Source organism: Cydia amplana, chromosome 25 (assembly GCF_948474715.1).
Source record: "Cydia amplana chromosome 25, ilCydAmpl1.1, whole genome shotgun sequence".
Taxonomy (NCBI): Eukaryota; Metazoa; Arthropoda; class Insecta; order Lepidoptera; family Tortricidae; genus Cydia; species Cydia amplana.
The window spans coordinates 4,674,716-4,687,670 of NC_086093.1; the positions used below are offsets into that span (position 1 = coordinate 4,674,716).

At 39.6% G+C, this 12,955-nt stretch overlaps 1 protein-coding gene across 1 annotated transcript in view; it reads right to left on the minus strand.

Moving 5' to 3' along the window:
• Positions 1 to 5,779: 5,779 nt before the first annotated feature.
• LOC134659894 (serine/threonine-protein kinase 10) overlaps positions 5,780 to 12,955 on the minus strand; it is a 63,347-nt gene continuing 56,171 nt past the window's right edge. Inside the window, exons 24-29 of the mRNA XM_063515601.1 lie at positions 11,803 to 12,006; positions 10,851 to 11,005; positions 10,067 to 10,229; positions 8,930 to 9,025; positions 8,369 to 8,512; positions 5,780 to 6,679 (exon numbers count right to left, since the gene is read on the minus strand). Coding sequence (XP_063371671.1) covers positions 5,786 to 6,679; positions 8,369 to 8,512; positions 8,930 to 9,025; positions 10,067 to 10,229; positions 10,851 to 11,005; positions 11,803 to 12,006 — 1,656 coding nt within the window. The 3' untranslated portion in view covers positions 5,780 to 5,785. The remainder of the gene's footprint in view (positions 6,680 to 8,368; positions 8,513 to 8,929; positions 9,026 to 10,066; positions 10,230 to 10,850; positions 11,006 to 11,802; positions 12,007 to 12,955) is intronic.

Sequence of the window (12,955 nt, forward strand, 5' to 3'; positions counted from 1 at the left end):
TAAATTACATTCTCGATAGCGTAAATGTCAGTTTTGACACTGTCAGTGACTCATGGTACGGGCTCTGGGACCCGTTTCTCAAAAGCTTGTAACTTATAATCAGTGATCGGCACGACCCGTGACGCACCGCGGGATTGCGAGCAGAAATCATAATATGGACATGATTAGATTATAACATAACTCCGTGATTTTGTTAAATAGAATAATTTTATTGTATGATATATATTTGCAAATATACGATAAAGTGTTAAATAAGCTTATAAAATGTATAATTAAATATTAAATAAAAAAATGATATATTACTATGTGATTATATACCTATTTTGAACTTGATGTCGTTTTATTTAATGGTAAAAATCATTCATCTTCCTGTGTGGAATACCTTTATGTACTACAATCGGAAATACTGACTTCCTAAAAAGACCGAAATCTCGGGGCATATCCATGTTCACATAATGATTGAGGTCATTGACACCGTGCGACACGGGTCGTGCCGATCACTGCTTATAATACAAGCGGATGTCACTTTTTGACAGCTTTTGTTAGAAAGGGCCTTCCACTTGTATTACAAGTTACAAGCTTTTGAGAAACGGGCCCCTGACAATAATTTCTATGATTGGTATTTAGTGACTGATATAGGAATATTTGTTTTTTTTTTAAAGTACAATTTTTTTTACAATGTCCTTGGTAAATTAAATTAAATTAAATATGTGTGTGTGTGTGTGTGTGTGTGTATAATGTTGTACTAATTTATTTTTAAATTGCAATAGTTTGTAATGAAGAGGCCTAACAGAGCGGGCGAATTTTTACTAGATGCTACTTATAGCTGTAAGTTTTGTGTAGTATGTAATAGGTACTTATGGACAAAAGTCTGAAATAAAGAATTTTATTATTATTTCCTTTATTCATTATTATTATTATAAAAAAAATTGGACGAACTATTTTCCTAGTCGACTTTTTTAAAGAAACCTCTGTGGCGTAAAATTTAACCTAAGCACAAAGATAGAAAGAAATAAGTAAGCAAAGAATGCTCACTCCATACATCAGTTTTGTTACCAAAACGACTATTATTCTCATAGTCGACATCTAGCGTCAAGTAGCGGAATTATCAGTAACTGCTATTGGCGTGTCTATTGGCGTAGTTGCTTGCTAAAAACCTAACTTTACCTATACACAGCTGTATTATACAATCTTTATGCCGTACAGCTTTTATGTCTACCGTTCTCCAATTATCCCTCAATTGCTCAAGGGTTAACTGGAGATCCCTGAAAGGGATAAGTTCGCCTTTGTACTAATGATGTGTGTTCTTTCATGTTTTATGTTTCTTTTTGTACAATAAAGTATTTTACTACTACTACTATTATTTATTTATTCTTAAAAAAAACCTCAAATGTTAAAAACTTGGAAAAAGCAGTAAGTTTTCGGGCTCCGTCACCAAAAGCGTAATAAACAGCAATATAGTTAAGAAATGCATTTATTTACATACAATTATAAACTCCGGTTAGAAACAAGCCTTAGCTTTAAAGTATTAAACTCTCAAAATGCAAAATTATACATACAACTGGTAATAAGTTAACAGTTAAAATATCATCGGATTATATAGTCTATACAACAAATACCTTCTAGAACTTAAATTAATGATCTAAATGAAAACCTTAGATGATATAACCAAACGGAGACGCCTTGTCAGTAATTTTCTGTACAAAACAGTCTGCCGTTTTTTGCGGGGGAGGGGCACGTCAAACGTATACGTAACGTAAAAATAGCCATGTCAGATAAACGTCTGTCCATACATTGGTCGCCTATTTTCGACAGAGGGGAACGCCTGCTAATGGCTACTCCGTTTGGTTATATCCTCTATAATGAAAACAGTTTTTGTAACACCAATACAGTCTAGCGAACCACATTGACATCTAAATATTGTTTCAGAGTTAATCAAAAATGTAATATAATAAAGACATTTTTACAAAAAAGGGTAGGACATAATAAGACCCAGAATACGAGTCACGTACATATTCTAAAGCAAATATGTGTTCAATCAATATTTTTAAAATAATTTACAAAAATGTTATCAATCATTTACCCAGACTAAGTTTATTTTATTACAATTTGAGAAATACTTAATGAAAAATCGTTCAGTTATTATGGCAGTATGAAAAATGATAATTCAGTAAAAAAATGTAAAAATGGAAGAACTCCACTTAACAACTTTCTATGGCTAAAGTCAATGTGGGAAAGACCGTATACAAGCACTTTCGTCGCACTCTTGTATTTATGTCGGTTTTCAGAAAAAAAATTAGCACTTTTTTTTCGAAAAACCATCAACTTTAGACTCAGAATCACGAGTACTATTGAATGAGACAAAAAAAAAGTGTCCCCAGTTTTTCATGCAAATTTTGGGTGTCAGTTTTGTAACGGTCCAAACAAAATGTATGTGAAAATGCGTTACAAAACTGTATTTTTTTTGGGACACATTCTTTTTCTTCTTAAATCGATAGTCCTCGTGATTCTGAGTAGAAATAACCCAAAAGTTGATGGATTTTCGAAAAAAAGTAAATGGTACACTTTTAAGTGAAAATGCCCTTATACGCATACGTCCACTAACAGACGGTCGGTAGGGCAGAAGGAGTGAAGCTCATTCTTTCTGACCGTGTCAGAGCGTCGGTCTTCCCTCTTCTAATACATTTTATATGCCGGTATTCCCCGCATTGCCCTTATATTTTATGAATCCTGATCAATAGGAATGGCACTTATTATTTATCCGTCATTTCGTTTATTTATATTTAAATAATCTAAGGTGATATTGTAGGTATATTTAATAAAATGACTACCTTAAATTTTAACAATGATTCGTCATAATGGAATATATAAGGTAACCTTTTAGAAATACCAGCTCTAATGCTATTTATAAAAAACTCGGTTGAAATAATTTACTATAAACTAGCTTAATTAATTAAAAATATCTCCAACGTATTAATAAAACTCGTAAACAACGATGAAGGCATTGGATTCAGGCACATCGAATAATTTAATTCTAAGCACTCTAACTAAAATATAAATGTGCCATTTTCAACCAAAAGGGTACTTATTGTCCGTATTCAATAAGGCGCTATTTTCATATAGCTTCAATTTGAAATTAACCTTATCGACAATGTGGTACCTTTTGGTCGATAACGTCACAGATAATAACTTAAGAAAAGCCCCACGTCTATGTAGAAGTACCGTCATCAGTCAAGTGTTGTTAGTTTACAATACAGTGCCTAATATGTGACACATGTATGAAGTATCAACTATATTTTTTAGTAGTTACGTGTACCACTACATACACGAAGTGCCTTTTTTAAAGTTTTTTACCTATTGCATAGAGAAATTATAGTAAGACAAGAGTGCTCACTCCATACATCAGTTCAGACTATTAATTTCAGTGTCTACATCTAGCATCGAGTAGCGGAACTATCAGTACTGCTACTTGACCATAGATGTAGCACCGACCGGAAAGTCTTATCTCAACAGCATGAGACTTTCCGGTCGGTGCTACATCTATTGTCAAGTAGCAGTACTGATAGTTCCGCTACTCGATGCTAGATGCTAATAGTCTTTTTGGTACTAAAACTGATGTATGGAGTGAGCACTCTATGTATTTTTATCTCTATGCCTATTGTGAACTAGACTATCCTATACTTACTGAAGCCCTCAAAATATCGACCGTGACAATGATAATACTAAAGCAGTTCTTGAATGCAAAAATAGTCGTCGATTTAAGAGGCCGGTATCGATTTTAGTCGCAAAAATGTAAAATTGATAGATTGAGTCGATGAAATTGTCCACCTTTTGTTACGTAATAGAAACAACAAGTACGGGTATCTATTAGCACGTCTTCTTATCTTGCATTTGTACAGATCATTTTTTTGAAAACTGACTCACTAAATTAGTAATGATTTTTTTTCTGATGGACGTTTAGGTAAATGCGCGTAAAGCACTGATTTAGTCGATCTTATTTGTAAATTTCGTAAAGTTTGGACTGCTAAAAATGGTAATTTTGTATTACACATATCCTGTACTCCAACTTTCATAGACTACATTTTTGTTATATGATATTAAACAAGAGTAAATGAAAGTCCTGCTACTCGATGCTAGATGCTAATAGTCTTTTTGGTACTAAAACTGATGTATGGAGTGAGCAATCTATTATTTTTTCTCTATGTTAGAAGATAATACGATGCCAAAATTAACTTCTAAAAGGCGAGCAACATTGATGTAAGTACGCTCCAAATGAGTAGCACAATAGAATGTTACATTATTATTTATAATTAATTGATAGCTACTAATTTATTTAAAAGATTAATTGCATTTTGTTTAAGAACACGTCGAGGAAGCAAAGCGTTTTATACAATTGTAATTTGGCAAGGTAAAGGAAGATAGTGTTAATACTACTTAAACTACTATACTACATATATACTTGTATGACTATACTTTTATAAATTAACATGAATATAGCTGGTCAAGCAAATCTTGTCAGTAATAAAAAAAGGCGCGAAATTCAAATTTTCGATGGGACGATATCCCTTCGCGCCTACATTTTTCAAATTTGCCGCCTTTTTCTACTGACAAGATCTGCTTGACCAAGTATAAATCTAGCGTTGCAAATTAAACGTTCACCGAAGTGCGAAATAATGCAGTCCGTCTTATATTTATTTTAATAACCATAATATAATATACTAGCTAGACCAAAAACAGCACTATTTATCACCCAAATTCTTATTTTTCCTAACAGGATAACTTTTATACTCAAAATAGGAATGTATTATTAATTTAATTAATTTGAACATAAGGCACTTGTAAGCATTCTACTCAAGCCTGGCAAGATTTAAAATTTTACTGACTGGCCTTAGCCCTACACGGCTACCACGAGTTGGCGTTTGATATTTACGTTAGCGTCTGCGTGAACTCGATCGCATTCCGTCTCTATCGCACCAATACATCAGTGCCAACGAGATCGACCGCGATTGAGTTTAACGCGCTAATGTAAACATCAAGTGTTAACTCGTGGTACGGCTACTAGTCTCAGAAACTAGCTAAAGTTTTACAGAATCTATAATGGCGGGCGTTTATATAGCTTTGCACATATGCATTTATGTATGTATAGAAAATACTAAATACAGCCAGTATAAGACGTTAAGCCTGACAAAAAATACCTGTAACTGTGTTTCCTGTAACACGGGCAAATAATTAAATATTGTACTCCTCTTATGAAATCTTTTTTTTTCTTTTTCATATAATTTAGATATTATTTTCAATGTACGCTGACATCAGTGTGTGTTGGCGTTGTTTGTCACGCTTTAAACATAACAAAATTTGCAAAAATTGCATCTTAGAATAAATTTTAAAGTGTACTTAAAATCAAAACAAGTTATTTTTAAAAGTAGCTGAATACATGTTGGTCAGTTTGAGGAGTACAGTCAGCCTACAGTTTAATTTATTGCTCCTGTTATATGCCACACCCGGTATAACCCGGTATAATGGTATTCCCATCGTATTGACATCTTTATGCATATCGATTCCGCACCGGGGCCTAGCTCACAAATGTTGATAACATCACTAGATCCAAATTTAAAAGTGGAAAAATTACTGTCTTGTGTGAGACTTGAACTCACGGCCTCTGGATCGATACTCCAGCGCTCTGCCATCTGAGCCACCAAGACCTCATCCATAGCCAGCAAATCTTTCCACTCTATGGGTCTAGGGGACCCTAGCGACATCTACCGTAAGAGCGTTTTAAACTAGTCTACGCGGTCGTATCCGGGGGTCCGTCATTCTTCAACGTCTTCAGATTGACCGTGGACAGCTGACTGACTGGCACGCTCGCCGAATCACTGTACGTATTGGAACCTCGAACAGGCCCCCACCTACTAAAGTGCTTAGTCAACACTGCATCGTAGTCTAAATCGCTTCCTTCGTGCGAAGAGCACGTGGCTACAGTGCTGGTGCTTTTCACTGTGTCATATTTGCTGTCTATGGATGGGAGGTCTATCATAACCGCTTCCAGCGCTCTGTCTTGTTTCAAACTCTGCTGAGATATGCTGCGCTTCATGCCAGTTTCCTCAGTTAGTCTGAAGAGTTGTTCGGACATACTCTGCCTGTTAAGTTTCTTGTTAATGTTAGGGCTCTTAGCTCTTATTACAGGTTTATTAATAGCCGGTTTCGAGCGTTCTATTCTTCTAGATTCCTCGGCGATGCTGCTCTGTTTCGGTTCGAACTCGTTTCCGTAGGCCATTATCGGGTCTCTTCTCTCGTCTGGGCCTGAGAATACTGAGAAACCTGATATTTTTTCAGATACCAGCTTAAGATTAGATGTTGATCCGTATCTCTGTTCTTTAGTGAGCTTGCCGCGTTTGGTGGTGTTATTGGCGCTGGTCGCAGCGGATTTAGTAGCTCGGTGATGAAGAGGGCTGATGCTCCTGCGTCGGGTCGAGTTTGGAGTGCTAGCGATCAAGTTGAGACTTGTTCTTGAGCGGCTAAGGGAGCCCATGAAGGAGTTTCTCTGGTGGTAGGCTGTTAGGACGTGTTGTAGGACATTCTTGGGCCACGGGGCGTCTAGATAGATAGTGCGGTCGGGGATGGGCCTGCCGTACTTGGCCTCGTGATCGTCCAGCTGCTTGGCGAAGTTCTGAATGAGCGTCTGGAGAAAAGGGCCGGTTTAGTGTGAGCGGCGGTGGACGGCACACACATACAGCCTGGGGAACGTGGTTTGGAACGCGTATCGCGGAGGAATATTGGGTAAAAATTACTGAATTGTCCAAATAATTATATCATACGTATTTAATTCTTAGCACATTGTTTTGGCAAAAGAGGTTACCCGAATAAAAATGGGTCATTCTTCATTCAGTTCTGAGGAAATTTCTACTTTAGTGTAGCAAATCTGACAGCTTTTCTATCAAAAAATCTTCTACGCTTGTATGTTTCTTTGTCTAGTATCCAAAATCTATTTTATTATTGAAACTAGTGACACAAATATTGAATACGCGTTCCAAAACCACTTGGAGATAATAAACGTTACAACCTGCGACGTATACAACCCCAACCTATAAATAACAATACATTTCTCCTGGGCACCTGCAGAGTTCCTGTATGTTTGGACCCGACCACCAATTAGTGAAGCTACAGCATGCCACGACCATGCCCCGTGTCACATGCTCCACATGCCAGGTATGTACAAGATTCAGTACAGTCAACATCAATACAAGTTTATCAAGTACCTGATGTCTCAAATTGATAGTCCGTAAGTTAATTCTTTAGCCTTATCATGAATGTAACGCGACAGTTACTGGCAATTTTTGTATGATTGAAATTAGTAAATTTTGTACAACTAATGATGTTGACCGTACATGCATGGATACATCGCGCAGTTTTAAAACATAGAATATCGTCAGGTGACAAGGAAACGTCACTAAGTACCACCACAAGTTCATAGCCATAGTGAACCATATTACTACGAAAAGAAGGTTGATTTTTGTTAAAATATTTTTTAGTAGTTAGTGACTTTTGCATGTCACCTGACGATATATGGATGGATGGTCTTTTTACAATGTTTTGGTCATGGTAAGAGTGAAATGCGTAAAGTGGGCTAATCTCAAAAAAATGTAACCAAATCAGTGGGCTAATCTAATGACAAACAATATTTTTTAACAATCTATGATAGTACCATATTAATCTTTGTTTTTTATCCTGATTATCATGATATTGACTATCTTTCTCAATATTTACTGTCTCTGCAACATCAAAATAACGTTAAGGTTTTGTTTTGTTATATTAATGATACTAACAAAACAACTTGAGTCGGAAATTTGAGTTTTATTCAAAACTATTAAGGCGAAGAACTAAATTTCACGCTGCGCCTCCGCCGTGCAGCGTTGCCACACCGCTAAGTGGATTCTTAGCCCAAGTGATACATAATAGGAGAATTTGAGGGTTCTTTTGCTATAGACGCAAATACCTATCGTGCCGCTGAATAACGACTCTCGACCGGATGGCATTGCCATTTACATATGGGATATAACTAATGTACAGAAGTTTCAAATTTCTTTAAAGACAACTGATCTGCAACCGCTACTTTTTTTTTAAATAATAATCTGATCGGCGATTGGCTCTAGTCACACTGAGGAAGTGAAGACAGCCTAAGATGGCGCTCACCGATTCAGTAATAGCCTATTCACTCTAGCTTTAAAGAGACCAAGGTCATATTTCTCAGGGAATACAGATGACGGGAGCGCATTCCATTCCCTAGCCGTCCTGACCAAAGACTTGTAACAAAGACCATCCCTCCAAAGCCACAGTAAATTAGACCGTAACGGCTGGTAATAAGACTCACCATCTTGCGGTCGCCGAGCGTGGCGCGCCACTCCTTGAGCTCGTGCGAGTAGCGCTCCTCGACGGCCTTCATCTTGTTGCTCTCGTGGTTCATGAGCGCCTTGCGCTTCTCATTCTGATACTGTTCGAGCTCGCGGAGCAACGCCTGAGGGGCAAAGTTGTAATCAATTTATTAACACATTCATTGCCACCCAGCCAAACAAGACATCCGCGCCAGGCCACATAAATTTCGTCATATAAAGCTGTAGTACCACGATCCCGACTATCGGGTCGTCCGGCCTGGGAACGGAATCATAAAATACCCGATAGTCGGGTTTTCCGCACTGAATGTGTCAATGAACGAATGTTAGGATTTGCTATGATGTTAAAGCCTGACCAGGAATATATGATCGCGCCGCACGCGCCATGTTGCGGAATTTCACGACTAATTGTTTCATACTAAAGCCATGGTGTGTGTAGGTACATTATGTACAGTAAAGCTGCAGAAATGCATAGAAACTTGTTTGCAAAGGGGGTCAGTTATCTATGCATCTTACTGTATCTATAAACTGTTGATACTGACCTCTCCGGCAGCCTTGAGCTCTTCCCTCGCCTTGGCATGTTTGGTGGCCAACCTCTGCTGCTCGGCGCGGTACCGCCGCTTTTCGTTCTCTTGAAACTGTAATAAAATACACATTTAGTGCAGATAGTACTAATAGCACCAAACGTTGCTGACCGATATTAGACCTTATGTTGTTGGTACTAAATTCGGCTATACGATTGAGAAAAAAAAGTATGAAAACAGTAGAATAAATAAGATTATTCGTATGTATCCTGGTCGCGGCACCGCAATATGTAAACGACCCTTCCCAAAATAGGATATTCTTATTGTTCTCAATAAATTTGCTATAAATCTCACTTTCTAGTGCCGACGCAGTATCAGTCTCATAAACAGACATTCGTTGTAGGGATTTTATAAATATTGCAAAGCTAATACAGCCGTACGTTTAGGTTTCCATTCTGAGAAAAAAGTAATTTGTGCTTTATGAATTTGAACTCTATTCTAAAGTAAGTAGAGGCAACCTTCTGACCCGCTCGGACCATTGCCTGTCCTTTGGCTAGCATTTCATAGCTTCTTTTGCTAAACAGATCTGAACCCTATTGTAAAGCACTAAAGTACTTTCTTGAGCCGCTAGCGCTCGTCGTCATCGTGAACACCACCTCGCCAAGGATGTTGGGCCATTTGCATATAAACTCTATTCCAAAGTACTAAGACACCTTTTTCAGCCACCTCCTGTATTTTTACTGACTCTTCATTGCGAATGATTTTGCTGAACAGATCTGAACTCTATTGTAAAGCACTAGGGTACTTTCTTGAGCCGCTAGCGCTCGTCGTCATCCTGAACATCACCTTTCCAAGGATGTTGTGCCATTTGCATATGAACTCTATTACAAAGTACTAAGACACCTTCAGCCACCTCCTGTATTTTTACTAACTCTACATTACGAATGATTTTTTGCTAAACAGATCTGAACCCTATTGTAAAGCCCTAGGGTACCTTCTTGAGCCGCTCGCGCTCGTCGTCATCGTGAACATCACCTTTCCAAGGATGTTGTGCCATTTCCATATGAATTCTATTCCAAAGTACTAAGATACTTTCTTCAATTGCGAATGATTTTGCTGAACAGATCTGAACCCTATTGTAAAGCACTAGGGTACCTTCTTGAGCCGCTCGCGCTCGTCGTCGTGGTGCGCGCCGATGCGCAGCGACTCGCGGAACATCATCTCGCGCGCGCGCATCTCGCCGCGGATGCGCTTGGGCAGCGAGCGCTTCTCCACCGCCTGGCCTTTGGCTAACTCCTCCTCTTTGCGGGTGTTTTTCCTGGGAAACAGTGCAATGTGTTTTAAGATTTCTCTGATTTATTTGACAGTTGTCAAATAGCATGGAAATTTGATCTCACGAAAGCTTATATTTCTGTCACATCAAGCACGATCGTCACATTTGACGTCCTTAAAGGTTCCGTCACACAGGCGCGTCTTGCGGGCGGGGCGTGAGCGTTTTATATGTAAAAGCGGCGCGCCCCGCTCACGCCCCACCCGGAAAACGCGCCTGTGTGACGGAATCTAAACACCCGGCTATGTGTATGGTGTAGTGTAACGTAAGTAGCTTGAACCAAGATTAACAAATCCTGACACAAATTAAAGATGGCAAGGATGAAACTTGAAAATAAAGGTAGATAACCTTAAAATAAATTTAAAAGTGGAAAAATTACTGTCTTGGGTGAGAATTGAACTCGCGGCACTCTGATTCGATACTCCAGCGATCTGCAATCTATGCCACCAAGACCTCATCCATAGCCAGCAAATCTTTCCACCATATGGGTCAAGGGTCCGAGCGACATCTACCGTAAGAGCTTTACACTTCTTATACATCGTTCGGTCATTCGTTAATAGCATCGTTCGCAGACGTTTCTGCTTGTTAAAAATTTAAATAAGTACGTACCTCTTGATCTGTTCGAGTTCCTTGTCGTGTCGGACTAGCATCTGGTGTCGCCGCAGCAGGAACTCCTCCTTGAGCTGTCGCTTGGCCAGCTGGTGCCGCTCGTGGATCTGCTTCTCTTCCAACTCCCAGAGGGCCGCTTCGCGGGTTCGCATTATCTGAGGGAAAGTTCATTAGTTAGCACTTTCACCGCCAAAGACGTTAACAGTTGCGCGCTGCTATTGCCCATACGTCGGAAACGTCATTACCAAACTTAAATGGAGCTGGGCGGGACATGTTGCCAGGCAGAGTGATGGCAGGTGGGCCAAAATGTTAACGGAGTGGTGGCCGCTTTCAGACGACAGGAGTGCCTGGCGTCCGTTGGCTCGTTGGGTGGACGATATTCGGAAGATTGCAGGTCACTTCTGGATGAGATTGGCTCAGGGCCGGGATAAGTGGCGTACTAGAAGAGAGGCCTATGCTCAGCATTGGGCGATAAAAGGCTGATATGATGATTGCCCATTATCAAATTTCGTACTTTTCTACAAGATTCACGATGACACGATAGGCGTGCCGTTGAAAGGGTTAAAAGATGGAATTTTAGGTTAACATAGGTTATAAAGCCTCTCATAGATAGTTGTCCAATAGAAAGTTTGCCAAATGGACAACAAACCAGATCAACATTTTTCAGCTTTGCCACTCCATTATCATATGTGTCGTTATGTCGTCGAGCTAGGATGTAGTTTTTTTTGACTGGTCTAACTCAATAAAAACGTACGCTGAGCTATCGATCAAGGTGCACCTTAGCGAAGCCATTAAATGTTCATTTTTTAACTGAACGCACAAGTACTGCGACATATTTGCTGCGTTCGATTCGAACGCACATTCCTCGGCGGTATCGATATGTCACATCGACAGCTGTCAAGCGGTAGACCTTATGGTGTCGCAGTAAGGTTTACTTTGTCACGGCCAATACCTGTTGCCGCTGCTGCAGGTACTGCGTGTCGGTGAGCGCCTGCCGCTCGCGGTGGTGCTCGTGCATGCGCCGCAGCAGCGCGTCGCCGGCTTCAGCGAGCGACGCCACGAACGAACGCTCGCGCTCGGCGTGCTCGGCGTCGAGCCGCGCTCGCCGCTGTCTGTACGCCTCCTTGCGACGGTCCTTTGATACTAGCTCCACTTCCTGTTGACAAGGAATTCGGACATGAAAATTACACATATGCGAATGAACCTCTCTCACCTTAAGGATATAATTAAACGGAGACGCCTTGTCTGTAATTTTCTGTACAAAACAGTCTGCCGATTTTTGCGGGGGAGGGGCACGTCAAATGTATACGTAAAAATAGCCATGTCAGATAAACGTCAGTCCATACATTGTGTTTGACCATTAGCCGCCTATTTTCGACAGAGGGAAACGCCTCTTAATGGCTACTCCGTCTCTCACACATGAACTTGTCATATATATCATCATATGTGTTCTAAAAATGACGGATGACGGATTATGAACGGTTTTTTAGACCGCTTGACATGGTTTTGAACAACCCCATTACGGTGCAAACTGAACCGAGTTATAGAGAAATATAATAAGACAAAGAGTGCTCACTCCATACATCAGCTGTTAGACTATTAATTTCAGTGTCTACATCTAGCATCGAGTAGCGGAACTATCAGTACTGCTACTTGACAATAGATGTAGCACCGACCGGAAAGTCTTATCTCAACAGCATAAAACTTTCCGGTCGGTGCTACATCTATTGTCAAGTAGCAGTACTGATAGTTCCGCTACTCGATGCTAGATGCTAATAGTCTTTTTGGTACTAAAACTGATGTATGGAGTGAGCAATCTATGTATTTTTTTCTCTATGACCGAGTAGACGTACGAACGGCGCGACCAGCGTTAAAATGTGTTAAATATTGAAATTAACGCCATCTACCCGAGTGTAGACCAAAGGTTATGGCGCCATGACTCGAAAAGATTGCACCATACCTTTGGCCTATTCTCGGGTAGATGGCGTTAATTTCAATATTTAACAAATTAACACATATCAGTGAAAGAATAAGGGTCAAAGTCAAATGGCGTTCTAACCGTTTTAATCTTCGATCAAAAGATGGCAGTAAATTTACTGTGGCTA